General features: G+C 44.5%; 1 protein-coding gene across 10 annotated transcripts in view; it reads right to left on the bottom strand.

Annotated features, from left to right (window-relative positions):
• LOC119969104 (T-lymphoma invasion and metastasis-inducing protein 1-like) overlaps positions 1-18,818 on the bottom strand; it is a 420,850-nt gene that overhangs the window by 46,661 nt on the left and 355,371 nt on the right. For all 10 annotated transcript variants that reach the window (XM_038802310.1, XM_038802316.1, XM_038802313.1 and 7 more), the window contains 3 exons: positions 10,849-11,025; positions 9,436-9,504; positions 9,216-9,341 (listed from right to left, as the gene is read on the bottom strand). In XM_038802310.1, coding sequence (XP_038658238.1) covers positions 9,216-9,341; positions 9,436-9,504; positions 10,849-11,025 — 372 coding nt within the window. The remainder of the gene's footprint in view (positions 1-9,215; positions 9,342-9,435; positions 9,505-10,848; positions 11,026-18,818) is intronic.

Here is an 18,818-nt window from a genome sequence, read left to right as displayed (position 1 = left end):
ACTAAAGCATGGCTTCAGCACTGGGGATCCACTTGTGAGCAAAGGATGTGTGTGGATCAGGGACAGCATCTGAGCCAGGTTTCCCTAATGTTTCCGGCAGAGGTCTGGGGTCTCGAGGACAAGTGTTCCGAGTGCAGAGCAAGGTTTGCCAGAACAACTGGCTCACTAGGTGGCACTCAGAGAAGGTGGAACAGCCATGATAAGGGTAATGGGGGCGGGGGGCTTGTGGGATTTGAGGGTCCTGGGATGGAAGCCTTGGCTGATTGTCAGTCTCTTCTCCTTCTCCAATTCCTTACAGATATCAAAATATATGTTGTGTCAGTCCGCAGCGGTTGCACTCACGTTGCTAGTGGCAGTCGAGGCAACCAGCCACCGGAGAAGGTGGCAGCAGTGATGTCGCAGGCTGGAGGCGGGCACCCCATGTTCAGGGGGCCGCCGCACACTCTGAAGACCCGGCTGCCAATCAGACCGAGGAGGAACCCAGAGAGGCCAGTGACAGCTCAAGGATACAGGCGCCATTGGTCTTTCAATGAGAGGACTGACAGTATGTGCCACAGAAGACTGTCTCGGGAGTGAGACGGTCCTGCACCTGTGCCACGTCCTCAAGACTTGGCACCCCTTGGAGGAGGAGGATACCATGTCCTGAAGTTTTACACTACCGGTTTATTCCAGAGCACCGAGTGAGGACCTGTGTGGGATTTCTCAATCTACAGCCTACATGTGCGTCTTGGAGGTCATGGATGTCCCTGTATGCCTGGGCATCAGACATTATCACCTACAACCTGGATCAGCAACAAGATGCCCATGCTGCAGCATTCTCCGGCAATAGATGGCACGCATGTTACCCTGCGTGCACTGGAGCATCAGGGAGTGCCCTTTATTGTTCAGATTGTGCGCGACCATCGGCTCCATATCATGCACGTGTGCTCATACCAAGGGACAGTGCATGACAGCTACATCCTGGGACACTTGGAGATACCCAGGGTCTTCGAAGACTATCTCAGGATAACGGGTGGTCCTTGCTGATGACACCGGTGTGGAGGACTGAGACCAAGGCGGAGACCCAATATAATGAAGCTCACGTTTCCACTGAGCGGTGCATTGGACTACTGAAAAAGTGGTTCTGTTGCTTGGACTGCTCTGGTGGAGCCCTGCATCCCCCCAGGGGATGTCTCCCGCTTTGTGGTCTTCTGTGCCTTCCACAACATGGCACTGCAGTGGAGCGACATGCCGGATGAGGAGACACGTATGGTCTTGTCTGATGATGATGAAGCGGATCAGGAGGTGCTGGAGAACGAGCCCGGGGAGGAGCCGGAGGACAGGCGGCGGAGCAGCAAGGGTGCGACATGCCGACAGGACCAGGGAGGCCCTCATCCTGCCCAGATTCTCATACGACGAGGCTATGTCCGTCAGCTCAACCCAACCTCGTCCCCCCCATTTCCCCGCTTCCCCCCATCTTCCTCCCCCAATCCCCACTCCTCCCCATTTCCCTCCTCCTATCCCAATCCTCCACATGCCCTATTTCCATGATTCCCCCCCCCCCGACGCCCCCAATCACGCCCCCCCCCCCCCCCCCCCCAACCACTCTATTACACCCTCCAAGGGTCTGTGCAACATCAGTCCAGTGTAATGGGCCTGTATCAGCACTGTCAGCGGGTCAATATGAGGAAACTCTGGTGCTCCTCAATTTCTGACTCCTGTCTTTCGAGCTTACAGCACACTCACACTTATCCTCTGAAAGGGGTCTGCATCGGGGCGTATGATCATGGAAGTGGGGTTGCAGGCTGGCCCACTGTGAAGATTAACGTGACAAAGGCTTCACATGTATCAGGTATTACATGTTTCAGTATTGAACATTTGACATTTCCATTCCCCTAGCTAGAGATAGTGACCCCCCCTTCTCCTCCCACCGATGTCCCTCAATCTTCTTGATCTTTTGCGGTCGACTGCTACATCAGAGTGTGTCCCCAGGCTACACATCAGAGGTGGAGACAGCCTGCCGCTTTCCACACCCTATAGCCTTTGATGCCCTTGGCGGACGTCTTCTGGAGGGCCTGGAGCTGGAGTGCCCGGCCAACTTACCGGTGTCACAGGCCTCCCCGTGCCACCCTGTTCTGCCTGTTGCCCTTGGGATGAGCCAGTGTCAGAAGGTGGGTGGATTCGAAGAACTGGAGACCGCAATCGTTTCCTTGGTGGAAGACCCTGGGGTGGCCTCCAGCACCTCGTCCTCCTTGACGGTGCCCATAGGGCCCTGGTGGACACCATGGGATGGAGGGGCAGCTAGAGTAAGCTTCAGAGGCCTCTGAATGTTCTGGCTCTGCCTGTCCTGTCAGCTCCCCATTGTCTGCACAATGGTGTCAATTCCCTCAGCGATGTTCCTCAGTGACTGGGCCACATTCTGGAGTGCCTCAGGAATGCCCACCGCCATCTGGGACATATCCCTTAGCAACTGGAGCATAATGTTAAGGCCCTCAGCCATGTTCATTACAGACAGAACCATGCCTTGGGCATCACCACTCAATATACAGACGCCGTGCTCCAGGTTTTCCACGAAGGTCGCCCTGGTGGTGTTGACCTCGGTACCTCGCATTGTCGGCAACATTTCCTGCGACCGAAGCCTTTGGAACTCCTTCAATCGGCGATGCAGTCTCTGAAATGTCACTGACATCCCCTCCTGAATGTCACGGTTATGTCTAATCATCTGCATCAGCTTTGGGAGAACACTGTCCAGAGGCTCAGCATCTGACTGAGACCCAGCTAAGTCCAGGGATCCAGCAGAACTCCGACCTCTGTCTCTCTTGGATGCTCCTGCCTCTAACTGATGGGCATTAGCAACTGTGTGGTGGTCACCAGATTGTGCCCCAGCAGCCTGTCATTAATGTCGCCCACCGAGGTGTGTGTCGCTGCGCTGGTGGAAGGTGGGGGTGATAGCTGTGATGCCTCGATGTTGGTCTCATCGAAACTCTCCTCCGAGGTGTTCTCTTGGGTGGCGGTGGGGGAAGACACAACTCCAGATGACCCGGCCTCATCAGATGGAGATCCTGTGAGACAATGGACATGTGTTCAGTGAGAGAGAAGGATCATTTTGCCTGACATGAACCATTCACTTGAGGCATACATGTGTGTGAAGCGGCAGCGGATCCTCATCTCTGCGGTGCAGGCCACCCTGGTTGTCGGTGATGCTCTCTCATCGGTCAACCCCACGATCGCCAGGGCCCATTCCTCATAGGGGGGTGACGAATCGGATCTCTGGGACTCCACCCCCATTGTGGCCCTTTCCCGTTTATTATGGGCTATATTCTTATCTGGGGACAAAGAGAGGGCATTGTGTACCACAAACTTGATGGGGCGGGGGGGGTGGGTCTATAGTAGGTGGCATGTGTGGGTACCACACCTGGACATAAAGGGGTTGTGCTGGATAATGCCCGGTGGGGGGGTTACTGAGGAACAAGCAGGAAGATTGGATGTGGGGCGGGTGCGAGGTGTCAGCCAGTGATGTTTGGGGAGGAGCAAGTCTGCACACTGCCATGCTCGTGTGTTGACTGGGAGTGAGTGGTGCGGGAGCATTGAAAAGCAGCTCCCCCTTGTTAGCACCGAGAGGCTGCAGCGTGAGTCAGGGTGAATCAGACGGCGAGACAGCCAGTAATGGTGAGATGCTCGTGGGGCTCAATTTCTGCACCAAGTGCAGTTGAATATGGGCCGCAATTTTGTGAATTTGAGGGGTGGCAGGTGTGATTGAAACCAGGAGAGAGGTAGTAATTTATTTCGTAGCTCTGTGGAAGTCATTGGTCTTCTTCCGACATTGGACTGCGGTCCTCCTGGTCATTTGCCCGAATTAACAGCCGCTGCCTCTCAGGCAGCATTGCTCACCCTACTCCTGGTAACCCAAACCTCTCGGAGGGGACAAAAGGTCCCGCCTCTCATTCACAGCGTCGAGAAGCCTGGCCGGGCCAGCATCACCCAGCGAGGAGCAAGTCTGCACACTGCCATGCTTGTGTGTTGCCTGGGAGTGAGTGATGAGGGAGCGTTGAAAAGCAGCCCCCCCTTGTTAGCACCGAGAGGCTGCAGCATGAGTCAGGCGAATCAGACGGCGAGGCAGCCAGTAATGGTGAGAAGCTCGTGGGGCTCATTTTCTGCACCAAGTGCAGTTGAATATGGGCCGCAATTTTGCCAACATGGCCATCGAGAAATATCCCGCTAAATGCGCCCTAAATGACACTGAGAAATTATCCCGTTGAATTGTGCCCATCATTTTCACTGTTTTAAATCTCAGGGCTGAAAACTGGGGCAGACTTTGCTTATCTTTCATATCTGACGTGACATTGCAATGAGACTCTCTTCACCCACAATTTCAGCATTACCCTGAAGAGCAAAGACAATACTTCCACCATGCTGACGTGACTCCTCACTCACAGTCTTAACCTTCTGTCCCTGATCACAGATCACATCAGAAGTACCTAACGCAAGGGGTGTAATAAAGTGTCCAGGTAACTTTCCTCCTCCTTGATGCATCATGGTGTCTGAAGCTCAGAATCCAGCTCATCAACTCTTGAGCCAAAACTCCTTGAGCTGCAGATACTTACTGCAGATGTGGTTGTGTGGATCACACTGATGTCCACCAACTCCCACATGGAACAGCTGGAACACATCACCTACCCTGTCACCTTAATTGTGTTTTCTTTAATTAGGTTTTAATTTAGAAATATCAGTCTGATAACTGTCATCAGTTAACTGTGGTTAAATTAAGTAATATAACTATTTAAGCTACAGATTTAATGCAATATTTCTATCTCCCAGTACTGATTCAAACTACTGTGGTTTAGAGGGATAAAATCTTCAGCTACCTACTAGTCATCTCTTTCCCCATGTCATTGAATTTCTACCTGCAGTAAATTCCCAAGTTGGCACTCAAGCCTTGTTGTCTCCTCTCTGCCTAGCTTATTAACTCTGAGCCCTTTCTCATCACCTCTTGTGCCCTTTGATCTTCCGCAAATGATCTTTATTACTATCCTCTTTCTCACACCCCTAGTTAGTTCTCCCAGCCATAAACTCTGGCACTCACTTTCCAAACCTTATTTCACCTGAAAAAGCTTTTCGAAACCTGGCAACAAAGATTTGGGTCACCTCTGCTGTACAATCACTTATTTTTTTCAGCTTTAGCCTTTGTGAAGCGTCTTGGGGAACTCTTCTACATTTAGATTAAATCTCAAATGTAAATTTGTTGCTGTTTTAATTTATCATCCTTCCTCTCTCCCTTATCCTAAGAAGTCACAGATATCAGGATTGCCACAATGTGACTGTAAGTCAGTTATTTTGCTAAACTTAAAGAGGCATCCGCATCATCTAATCTGTCCATCTTCTAAATCTTATAGCTTGTAATCTTATAACTTTCTTTTAGTTTTATGAGTAATGATACTCTTATCTTGATTCAGTAAAAGTACAACATTGTGATAGAACAGTTTTGTTTTGTTTTTAATGAAAAGATCTGCTTGTGGAACTACAACAATAATCTTTATTATTGCCATAAGTAGGCTTACATTAACACTTCAATGAAGTTACTGTGAAATCAATCCCCTAGTCACCACACTCCGGTGCCTGTTTGGGTACAGTAAAGGAGAATTCAGAATGTACAAATGACCTAACAGGAGAATTTAGAATGTCCAAATTACCTAACAGCATGTCTTTCGGGACCTTGTGGGAAGAAACCGGAGCACCTGGAGGAAACCCACGCAGACACGGGGAGAACGTACAGACTCAACACAGAAAGTGACCCAAGCCAGGAATCGAACCTGGGGCCCTGGCGCTCTCCGATTTTTCATTTAGAAAGAAATAAGGGACAGTCAATGGGAGAGTGGGACTGATTAAGAATCAAAGAGGAGACTTTCTTATGGAGGCAAAGAGCATTGTACTAAATGAGTATTTTGTATTTGTCTTCATTAAAACAAAGATGCTAACGATAAAGGAGCTAGTTGAGAAACTGGAAAGATGAAAAACAGATAAAGAACTGCTTTAAAGGTTGGCAGTGCTCAAAGTAGAAAAACCATCTAATCTGGATGGAGTACATTTTAGTTTGCTGGGGCGAGCTGTAGCTACCAACCACACTGGATGGTGAGAAATAGCAGAATAACCTCCAAATGTGGAGGCTGGCTGCAAAATATACAGGACACCACCGGATGAATAAGCAGTCACACATTATTTGGCAGGGTGTTTACAGTTGGGACAGGTAGAAGGTTTCATCTCTACATTGTTCAAGACCTGATAAACCTACTTTACAGCATCCTGTGACATAATAAACAAAGGCTTCCATTCACAAAGGCTAAAGCATTCAACCAAAACTTCAACGGTGGATGAGCGGAGAGTGGACAAAAGATTCCAGCTGGGTCTGGCCCTCAATTATAAAAGTTTTTCTGATCATTGCAGCCAGGAAATGCCTCACCCCAAGACATCATGAGGCCTGCTGTGCAATTGGTCTCCCTCTCTAAGATACAATACAGAGGCCCTTCTCCGGGATCTTAGGTTACTGAGGGAAGGGTGGAAATTGGTTTTGGTCACAATCTTCCAATCATCCTTAGATGTGAGAGTGATGTTAAAGGGCTAGAGGATTGCAAATGATACACTCCTGTTTAAAAAAGGGGAGAACATTAAACTTGGCAAACACAGGTGAATCAGCCTAATGATGATGATGGGAGAATTTAGAGACATTAATCTAGGAAAGAATTAATTCATACTTGGAAAAATTGGATTAACAATTGAAAACAAGCTTGGATTTAGTAAAGGCAAATCATGTTTGACTACCTTAATTGAGTTATTTGATGAAGTAATAGAGGGAGATAAGGGTAATATGATTGATAGGTATATCGAATCTCAAAAGGCAAAATGTAAATGGGTATGAAATTGGCCAACAATATTATTAAAAACATATAGTGGCACTGGAGAAGATGCAAAAATGTTGTAAATGGATTATGCCAAAGCTAAGAGGTCATGCCTATTAGGAAAGATTGAACAGCCCAGATTTGATAGGGTAGATGTGGAAGAGATGTTTTCACCTGTGAGGGAGAGTAGAACTAGGGGACATAAATATAGAATAGTCACTAAAAACTCCAACAGGAAATTCAGGGAATTCCTCTTCAATCAGAGAATGGTTGGAATGTGGGACTTGCTACCACAAGGACAACTTGAAGCAATGAGCATCAATGCATTTAAGGGGAAGCTCGATAAACACAGAGGAAGAATTGAATTGATGGATTAGATGAAAGGAGGCTCATGTACATGAACACCATCATGCACGCAGACCAAATGTCTTTCTTTGTTCTATGTAACTGTGATTTGATGGTCCACTGAATCGGCCAATGTATTCCAAGAAAGAAGACACCACACGCCATGACATTAACCTACTCGTGTTTGAGTTGAACACGTCCATTCTCTCTGAAGTTGACAGCAATAAGCGTGGAATGCCTGCAAGTGCATAGCAAATTTACTGCTCCCCCTGAATAATTATCCTTTACATCAATGACCCCTGGATACAACACCTGTGCCCAACTGAGCAAAGCTTGGAAAGGGATGTGCTCTCTGGCATATGTGGAGCAGTTGAGGACTCTGGATCTGTACTCAATGAAGTTTAGAAGGATGAGGGGGGATCTTATTGAAACTTACAGGACACTGAGAGGCCCAGATAAAGTGGACGTGGAGAGGATGTTTCCACTAGTCGGAAAGCTAGAGCTTGAGGGCACAGCCTCAGACTGAAGGGACGAGCCTTTAAAACTGTGATGAGGAGGAACCTTTTCAGCCAGAGGGTGCTGAATCTGTGGAACTCTTTGCCGCAGAAGGCTGTGGAGGCCAAATCACGGAGTGTCTTTAAGACAGATTCTTGATTAATAGGGGGATCAGGGGATATGGGGAAAAGGCAGGAGAACGGGAATGAGAAACGTATCAGCCATGATTCAATGGCAGAGCAGGCCTGATGAGCCGAATGGACTATTCTACTCCTATGTCTTATGGTCCATGCCATCACTGTCTTCTCGTATTAATTTATGACCTGAAATTCACCAATTGAGACTGCGCACCACACTCACACCGGAAGCGTAAAAACTGGTAGTAAAATTAGTTATTCTTGTTTTAATCATACATTACAATGTGCCAAAATATCTTCTGGGTTTCAATTCATTATCACACCCCTCCCTCTACTCAAAACACTCCTCTCAGCAAGATATTGGCCCCATAGTGTATAAAAGCAAAGACATTATGCTAAAACTTTATGAAACACTGGTTAGGTCCCAGTTAGAGAACAGTGGTCAATTCTGAGTTCCATATTTTGGACGAATGTCAAGGCCTTACAGCGGGTGAAGATTTACATGAATGGCAGAGATAAAAGACTAAGCTACGTGAAGACTTCAGCTGTACTGAGAGAAACTGGGGTCGTTCTTCGAGCAGGGATAGTTAATAAGAGATTTTGCAGTGCTTTTCAAAATTGTGAATGGTTTTGTTACAGTAAATAAAGAAAAACTGCTTCAAGTGGCAGAATCTTTGGTAACCCAAGGACACGGGTTTAAGGAAACATGTTGTTTTCAATGCAGCAGGCTGTTCTGATCTGAAATGCACTGCCTGAAAGAGCAGTGGGAGCAGATTCAATAATAACTTTCAAATGGGAATTGGATAAATATTTGAAAGAAAAAAATTGCTAGTTTATGGGAATGAGCAGGAAACTGGGACCAATTGAATAGGTTTTCTAAACAGCCAGCACCAGTCAGTGAGCAGAATGGCCTCATTCTGTGCTGCATTCTGTGAAAATGTGGCCGCTGAATATCCAGTTAAAATTTTCAATTTGCACTCATATAAAACTAAAAATAATTCAGCGAGGTGGAAACAGAAGATGTCACACAGAGCATAGTGAAGCAACTTCCTACAGGTTTTCTTGAACTTTACAAGAAACATAAATGTCATCTTAGTCACATAAAATACTTTATTAAAACACCTTATGGGTTCTGCCTCCCTGTTTCTGCTATGGGTTTTTCATATGAGCTTGTGTTATAGATTTTTTCAATATGTTTTTCCACCAACAGTGTCATTGTTTCGCTCCTTTTTTTTTTTAAAAGTGAGATTTTACTGACTGAATAAAAACGATGAAGGCCATAACAGAAAAAAAATACCAGGGGGCGAAAACTGCACATTGTGGAAGAGAAATTGATCATAATCGGTGACCTCTGAAACAATTTTACCTTGAACTGATTGACTGTTTCAAGCTTTTCAAGGTCTGAAACCAATCTTACACCATCTTCAAGTGTTTTCAAGAATTCCACTTGGAACTGAACCATTTCCCTCAAGTTTCCAAAAAGCACATCAAGCTGAAATATAATCAACAAATCAAAAACTTTATTCACACAACAATAATAAGTGGGTAGACGAGAGCCATAGCTGATTGAAAATTATTTTCATTACCTCATCTTGAGTGAGAAAAACTTCTTTCTGCAGAGGTTTCAAATATTTTTCCAAGAGATAATTCAGATCCTGTGAACCAAACATTGGACTTTAGGCAAATATACAAGGAATGATTTTGGACCTTCTTTCAGTAAAAATCCTCAGGTTTGAGAGTGAGTGTAATTTTGCACCTTAGTGCACTGGATTTAACCTCTTCATAAATCCATATTCCGGTTCCAGCAAAGTTAAGCCAGAACTACTGCACGTTATTTTCCAAGATTGAAAATTTAGTAATTAACAGATCAAAGCAATATTCAAACGTAATTCAAAGCAATTTCCACAGTGAGAGCATCTGCATTATTTCAAACTGATCTTCTTAAAAATATTTTTTTAAACCTTCACTAAGAGCAGAAAATGCTGGAGATATATAATCTTTGTGTCTGTATCCTTTATCAGAACATTAAAAATACTTTACTGCTTAAAAACAAATCAAAAAATATTGGTTAAAGTAAACATATTTGTATTATAAATAATGTGATAAATTGCAAGCGCAAACTGGCGCAAGCATTTTAGTTCTATGAAATTAATTCTGAAAATATTGAAGTTCTCTCATCTTACTTATTATATTGTATAAGAATCATAGACCTACACTCTAAATGTTGATGTAGGTACTGTAAGATGGTTTGCAATTGAGGAAGGGGTGCTCCAGTCTGAAGCCAATAGTTAGCTTCAATCTTTACTGAGCAGACAGATGATTTTAAGTAGAACAGTCACAAAGATATTCAGTTTATCCTCCCACAAGTTTCAATCCTCCTCTCTTGAAAGCAGTCACACACATGAGTATCTGGTTCAAGGAATAACTGTCAGCTTCCAGTAAATTGCCCAAGTGCCTATTCTTCATGTGTCAACTCTGTTATTTTTAGCAGATTAATCTACCATGGAAGACATCAGAGGAAAATCTGATTATATTTCATCAGGCATCCATACACTCAGTATGCTGTAGCCATTGGATAACAACTGGGAACAAAACCCAGCAAGTTTTGCTAGTTTATGGGAATGAGCAGGAGACTGGGACTAATTGAATAGGTGTTCTAAAGAGCCAGCACTGGTCAGTGAGCAGAATGGCCTCATTCTGTGCTGCATTATGCTATGAATTCTGTGAAAATATGGCCACTGAATATCCTGGGTTTTTCTCTCGCAACCCACAGACAATACAGTCTCTCTGCCACAGTCTGCCATTCCACACATTTAAAGCTGAAAGGACAATATTTTGTTTGGGAAGGTGGGACAAAATAGATAATACATTTAAATAGGGGTCTAAAAGCTAATGTATACAGTCCAAAGCAAGATAATAAACCAAAAAACATGAAAAGTCACATTTCTCCTTTTCATTAAAAAAAAAATTCCTGTCACTGCTACATCCTGTGTTCTCACCTTAACATAAGTCTGTTCTGTTTTCACGAGTTCACAAATGACCTTGCGTAGTTTATCAGCATCAGTTAGTTGCCGAGCAGGTACTTGGTGGGGCAAAGAATCCAAAGGCTGGGATGACATGTCGGGAGGACTTAATTCATGCAGACCACGACAAAATGCTGTTACTTGCTCTGTGCTCTATACAAGAAAATAAGTAATTGAAGTTCACTTTTAAAATATATTTTCTTCCAAAAAAAAAGTGCATTTAAAACTTCAAATGAATTAAGGTGCTGTTGTGCACAGTGCATCACATTATCATAGACTATTTTATACAATTCCCAGAATGAGGTAATGTTCAGGGATGATATCTTCCAGTGTTCCTCAGCCTGCAGCTATATATTAACAAGACTACAGAATTTATTAAATTGGCCTGAAAATTCATTCGTACTAACCGTCAAACATTTATAAAATCTGCAAGAGAAGCATGAAAAGAATATATTTTCTCAAGTTATTAAGCCAAGATTACCTAAAGTAATGCATTAAATGGTCATTACAGATATAATCTGAATCAGTGAGGATAATTTTGACAAAAAAAGCTTTGGATGCAGTGGTATTAGAGTACCATAATAACATTCACAGTGTGGGTGTAGAATTCTGGTACATGCTGCACAGTATGCTACATTAGCGAGTGCATTGAGAGCCTACTGCAAGTACTCAGAGTAACATCATGATGTCAGCCAGTGTGTCACATTGATTTGATGCCAGCACCACCATTTTGGAGCTCAATGAAGAGGGGTGGGTGGACAGAAGGTTTCTCAGTAGCAGGTCATATCCATCCAGGATATCGGGAAGCAAATCTCTTAAGTAAACCCAAGTGAGAAACAATGGGCGAGACATCTGTGCTTCACTAAAAAAGCCTGACATCTGCCCCCTCTGTAGCCTCAGAGCAGGGCATGGACTGGGATGTCAGTGACTGTGAAAGTGACCGTGGTGTGAATATGGCTCCTTCCAGGCTGGATCTGAAGATAATTGTAACATTTTGCAGTTTGCCATCCACTGTTGCGCAAGGGAGATCTTTGATGGGCTGTATTCAAAAGGGGCAGACTGAATTACATTCTCTCTTGCCAGAGACCAGCAGGCACAGCAAGCAGGCAGCTTCATGAGTATGGCAGGCTTCTGCAGAGGGCCATTTTCTACATTTGTAGGCACCGCATATAAATTCTAAGATGTACCTCAATTATATTAACTTCCTCACCCAGATGGTGTGCAACCATATGCAACAGATCATTCAGATCAATACCCAGTATCCCGGCATGATACCACAAAAAGTGAAAGATAACTACTAGGCAACAAAGGCCATCTGCTAACTATACATGGCTGATAACTACAGCATGTTTACAATGAAAGCCATGCTGCCATACGAAAAGCAATAGAGCAGACCACTGGCATGCTAAAACAATGCATCCACTGCCCGAGCTGCTCTGGAGGAGCCCTGCACCTGTAGCACTCAGTGGGAAGGCTGTCAAGATTCATGGTGGGCTGCTGCATGTTGCACAACCTTGCCATCACAAAGACATAGCGATTGCCACAAGCTGCACAGTGAGTAGCTGAACAACAGGAGGATGAACAGGAAGAGCAGTGGTAGCCGAGACATCCCCTTTCTGCCTGGGCTGTGGATAAGGAACAGTGCATTATGAGTAGCTGCAACCCCAATTCCCCATTCACTAACCTTTTACCTTGAATCTACCTTCTCTCTGTTACTGAATGTTATAGTATCCAATGTAAAAATAAAAGCCAACTCAAAATAAACACACCAAACCAAATTTATAAATCAAAGCATGCTATATTGCAAACAGACAGACAAACTATCTTGGTGTGTTCCCTTGGTGTCTACCTTTTGTGCGTTTTTGCCGACCCTCATGCTCCCATGGGGGGGGGGGATTGACTTTGAGCAGCTTTGGGTCCAAGACATCGGACTGCAGTATTCCAGCACGACCAGCAACAGTGTGCGCAGGCGGATGGGCTGGCTGACAAGTAACAACAAGGACAGAGTGTGGCACTGGTTAGAGGACAAGTGCTGTCTTCCTGAGAGGGGCAACGAGCATGTGCATTATGGGCACCCCTCTTCCACAGGGCTGCACCCTGAGCAATCTAAGCAATGTGTTGCAGAACAATGGGTTACTGCAAAACCCTGCAAGCCATTTGAAACAGCAGCAAGTTAACCTTTTTTTATTCTTTCATGGGATGTGGGCGTCATTGGCACGGCCACATTTGATGCCCATCCTTCATTGCTCTTGAACATATTTGCTAGAGTACTGTAGAGAGCAGTGACGAGTTAACCACATTGCTGTGGGACTGGAGTCACATGTAGGCCAGACAGGTTAGGACAGTGAACCAGATGAGTTCTTATGGCAATCAACAATGGTTTCAAGGTCACGAGTACTGGGACTAGCTTTCCCCCCCCCCATTGATTCCAAACTTTATTTTTAATTAATTGAATTTAAATTCCATGGTGGGATTTGAACCCATGTCCGCAAAGCATTAACCTGGGTCTCTGGATTACTAGTCCAGTGACATTACCACTACACCACTTCATTGCATGACAGAGGTCTGAGCTTCCAATGCAGCACCTGATATTGTAGCGTGTTTGAGTTCACAATTGTCCTAATTAAGTTGCCCCCCACATCCAAGCTGTGTGCACTGTTCTGCACAAAATTGGTGCCTTTCACATTCCATACAGATTTCTGCAGGTCTGTTGTTGCACTAACATTTTGCTCTGCATGCCCATCTTCTATAGTGTACCCCATCAAGTGCTCATCTGAGTCCTCTGTGGCATAACTTGTGTATCACCTCCCCCTACAGGGAGCAGTCACCTGCACTCACTTGCTCTCTGCACTGGCGGCACTCCACTCTTACCCATATCTTACTATATACAGATCCTGCATGAAGCTATATTCTAAATGATTCAGTGTCAGTATCTGAGTGATAGATGTGAATGCGAGATCGAGTGACGGTGTTCCTTCATCATCACGGTCTTCTTGCCGTTCCACCCCTGCCTGGCCAGGTTACAGATCCAATGTATCTGGAAGGAGAAAGGCACAGGGATATGGTGAAGGGAGGGGAGGGGAAAGTAATAGGTGCATGCTTACACCGCCTACAGATTGTAAATAAAAGTAAATTGTGGGATAAAGCGGAAATGGGATGCGAGGAGGAGAATTCAGTCTGAAGATAAGGTCATCTTTATAATTTCAACCCTGCCATTGGAATATTGACCATATCTAATGATAGACAGCACTACCCTCAATGGGGGTAAGGACACGTAGCCAGCTAGTACCTGCTGCCGTGGTTCATTCTGCACATTTCAAGCATGAAGGAGAATGTCAGGAACTGTGGTGCAATCTGTTTGGATGATGGGGCTTTCATTGTTGAATACCTGACAGTTGTTTGCAATCTGTGAGATATGGGTATGAGGCTTGCAGCAGTGCACAGTGAGTTTGAGGGGTGGGGTGAAATTATTAATTTTAGGTACGAGTTATGCCTGATAGCAATTCTTGGTAGGTTAATGTTGGCAGTATGGTGCATTGAGCAGTTTGAAAGGCTAGTGGTGCAATTGGTGACATATTGCATTTGAAGATGCATTCACTGACCTTGACTGTGTGGTCATTGAACTTTTTGTGGCACTTCATCTAGGTTCGCGGGACTCGACTCTTGGTTCCGGATTGTCATGGCTGGTCTTGCTGTCTTCTGAGATTTTCCTGGAGGCTTTCACAGCCCCCATTAGATAAATAGCATCTCTCTTCCTCTGGCACCTCCTTGAGCAAGGGCCCGACCACAGCAGCACCAAATCTTGGTGCCTGTTCTCTGCCACGTTGCACCATTATTTTCTCTTTGCTGGGTCAGAATCAGTTCTAGAATGACTAGGAACACCTGTTCCAGCTGCTACGCACCTCCACTTTAAGAAGTCTTGGTTCACTTTAATCCACCCAAGCTTGCTTTCACTCGAGTTAAAGTCTCACGAGTTTGGACTCCCTGCTGAGGCAGACAACCACTCAATGGCACAGTTACTGCCAGATGCACGCTGTAATCATGTTAATTAGCAGGCAGCATAATGTTGGCATACTGCCTACATCAGAAGCAATGCGTGTGTGTTAATTCCACATAGCAATCCCTCTGCCCGTTTTCAAATTTAGCTCCCCGATCACCAGGTTACTTTTTAAGAACAACAAAGTATGCATTTAGAATGAGAAAATCATAAAAGAAGTACTTTTACCCTAAAAATACTATACATAGCTTCAAAAAACCACAGATAGAATTTTTTTGGTGGTGGTGGTGGTGGGGGGGGGGGGTTGTTCCTTGCACTTACCCACTTTAGTAAGTCTTGTTTTGAACCTGAAAGTTGCAGTAAAAATCTAGGTTACAGTTACACTCCACAGGAACTCCATTGATTAACCCAAATACTAACTCTTTAGGGAATCCAAAATTAAAACCGGCTAGTTGCTACTTAATGTCATGAATTCTAAAATAACATTTCCTGTACTGTTAGAGTAAAAATGCTTTTATTTAAAAAGGCGTTGCTTGGAGGAAAGGGAAGTAATTTTCTTCAAAAATATTCTATGCTGTATTTCCCTTCTTTTTTGCACAAAACTCAAACCCAAACATATTTTGTATACATTCTGTGATAATAGTAATTTTCAAACATTTACCCAAAGCATTTGGCCTTCATCAGTTACAAGAATATACATTTTGCTCATTTGGGCTGTTCATAGATCCACAATTGAAAGCTCAACTTATTTTTCAGCAAATACAATACAAGTAAAATGTAGATTTAAGCTTTGTAAGACTCAGGGCTTTAAATTGTACAACGGAACACAATTAGACAAATATTTAATGCAATTTATTGCAATTTCGCTCCCATTATCTTAATGCAGACATTAACCGATTTATTTTAAACTGAAACAGCAGGGAGGGATTTATTTAAAATTCCCATCCATTTCGCATTCTTTTTTCAAGAACCAGTTAATAATAATAATCAGAATGAAATTCAGTGATTGAACCTTTTAAGAAACAAAGCTCAGCATCAAGGTAGCATCGACCTGTCAAGGAGCACTGTCAAATTCCTTGATGGACCTTGAAGCGGAATGATGATTAGCACTGGAGCAACTTTACATACTGCCACTTCTTTAAGGATCTTCTGAACTCTGTGAAAGAGTTTTATTTAATGATGCTTAGCAACAATAATTTCGCTGCTTGTCCATGAACAGAAAAGTCAATGCTGGATAACAATTTTAAAAAGCCTGCATGTCCCCCTGACTTATTAGTACAACTTGCTTTTAATGTGTGTTCTGAAGGGACAAAAGCAATATCAAATTCTTCTGACTTGATATGGGGAGATTGAGATGGCAGTGTTGGGAGAGATGTTCGAGGGGGTGGTGGGGATGGGCAAGGGAATGACTTACCAATGAGTTTGAGTCAAAAATTCAAGCATACAACCTAATTGCAAAATTTAGCATGTCAGGTACTGGGGGTGCTGGCACAGGTGCTGGCATTTAGGGACTGGTTTAGCACAGGGCTAAATAACTGGCTTTTAAAGCAGATCAAAGCAGGCCAGCAGCATGGGTTCAATTCCCGTACCAGCCTCCCCGAACAGGCGCCGGAATGTGGCGACAAGGGGCTTTTTACAGTAACTTCATTTGAAACCTACTTGTGATAATAAGCGATTTTCATTTCATTTTCCGGTTTCCAGTGGAATACGCCTGCGAGCCGTGGCTGCCCAATCCCCTGCTCCTTCTTAGCCCGAGTACTGTGATGGTATGCATGAGCAATCATGAATATAATTATGTAAACAGCCTCCAACCAGCAGGTGGCAGTCTAAATCTATCACGTGACTCTGTACCTCAAGGAGTCTGGAGATAGTTGTGTTAGTGGATAGTCATACTTGCGGTAGCTCTAGGTTAATATATCATTATTAGTAGTTTCTAATATATTTCTCATAGTTATCTTAACCACGCATTTGTTTTATAATAAAATACTTTAAATAGTCAAGAACTAGATGTTCTTTTGTGCATCTTTCCTACCGGACAAGCACAGGAAGTGACATGGTACCAGAATTGAAGGTTTACTAAGAAAACAAGATTCTTTGAAGATACAAACAACTAAAGGTAACTCCAAAGAAGAAGAAAAAAAGAAAAAAATCTTCCGCTAACCTTGTGAACTGCAGGTAACTTGTACTCAACGCACTGCTAGACTTCGAAGTCCAGGATGAAAGGTCTGAAGGCACCACACCAGCTTCGAGTCACTGGTAATGTAGATGAGAATTGGTGCATTTTTTAGCAACAATTCACACTACACATGGCAGCTCTTGGTCTGCAGGCACACCCTGATGAGAGGCAATAGCGTTGCTGCTCACTATATGTAGCAAGTTCACAAGCAATAGAAATATTTAATACTTTTGTTTTCGATAGTCAGGCGGATAACAAGAACTTTGATGAAGTTGTGGAACAAATTGATCGGCATTGCACTCCAAAAAAAAGGAGACGTTCGAGCAGTACATATTTCGCTCGCACATCCAAAAGGCAGGCAAATCGTTTGATAGTTTTCTCACCGATTTGCAATTGAAGGCTCAGTCGTGTAATTTTGCTACCCTACAAGCATCGATGACCTGCAATCAAATAGTGTTCAGTATTTAATGACAAGGTACGCGAGAGGCTGTTCAGAGAAAATGAACTTCAGCTTGATGATGCTATAAAGATTTGTCATGCCAGCGAGCTAGCTGCACAGCAGACTAACACTTTGAATCTCAGCCATTTTGGCGTGAAGACAGGAAAGGCAGCTGACGCCATTAATGTTGAGATGCACTCAAATGCAAAACGTGGTCCCAGCACTGGTGACCATTTTAAGCGACCAACGAAACCACCATTTCATGCAAGCGATGCATCAATAGACAATGTCTAGCGTTTGGAAAGATGTGCTCCAAATGTAAAGGAAAAAATCATTTTGCTAAGTAATGCTTTACCAGTAAAAAAAGTAGAACAAACAAAATTAATCAACATGGTTGATGAAGTAAACCTTGGAGACATGCCCTTCATCGACATGATTTCTAGTGAGGGGACCTCCGGTTGTGACAATGGAGTGAATGGTCACATACAGGGCTGCTCCTGCTTAAAGTCACAGAAAAGAACAGGACTGGGTGGAATTTTGATAAAAAGGCATAGATGAAAGTTAGAGGAGTAGTTTACCCCTGGGTGTGGCATGTCTTCTGTCAACAGACCTGGCAGAAAACAGAGAGATTTGGCTGGAAAGTTGAAACAATCTTGTGCAACAGCCTCATCCAACATGCAGGTGGGGGAGGGGGCAAGCTGGCAGGCCCCAGATACAGGAACTGATGGCTTTCATCGAGGAGGAATTCCATAAACAAAGGAAAGAAATGCGTGAAGATTGCGCAAAGGCCATTGCAGAAGCTGTGGCACCCCTGAAGAGGTCTCTGGAACGGGTGGAGAGGTGTTTGGAGGTGCAGGGGTCACAGATGCGGGACATTGAAAGAGTGATCTCGGCCCACAGTGATCATTTGGTGGCTCTGGAGGCAGAGGTGGGGCTCCGAAGAGACCTTTGTAAAACGTTGAGGAGCAGGAGAATACCTCAAGAAGACAGAACCTGCGAATAGTGGGCCTACCTGAAGGAGTGGAAGGTCCAAGTGCTCGTAGTCCATCTCGAAGATGCTGGCGGCAGAAGGGGTGCTAGATAATGCGCCTGAAGTGGACCGAGTGGATAGGTCCCTGAGGCAGAAGCCTAGAGCTGGGGAGCCGCCGCGGGCGATGAAGTGGGTGCATGGATTGGGGGATATTCGTCTTATTTTTGGGGGGCGAGTTTGCTATTTAATATTGAGATTGTAAGGAGTGGGCGTCATTGGCAAGGCCACTTTTGATGCCCATCCTTCACTGCTCTTGAATATACTTGCTAGAGCACTGTAGGGAGCAGTGAAGAGTTAACCACAT

This window comes from Scyliorhinus canicula, chromosome 7 (assembly GCF_902713615.1).
Source record: "Scyliorhinus canicula chromosome 7, sScyCan1.1, whole genome shotgun sequence".
In the NCBI taxonomy this organism is placed as follows: Eukaryota; Metazoa; Chordata; class Chondrichthyes; order Carcharhiniformes; family Scyliorhinidae; genus Scyliorhinus; species Scyliorhinus canicula.
Note: the sequence above shows the minus strand (reverse complement) of the source record. Positions and strands in the feature narration are given on the sequence as shown.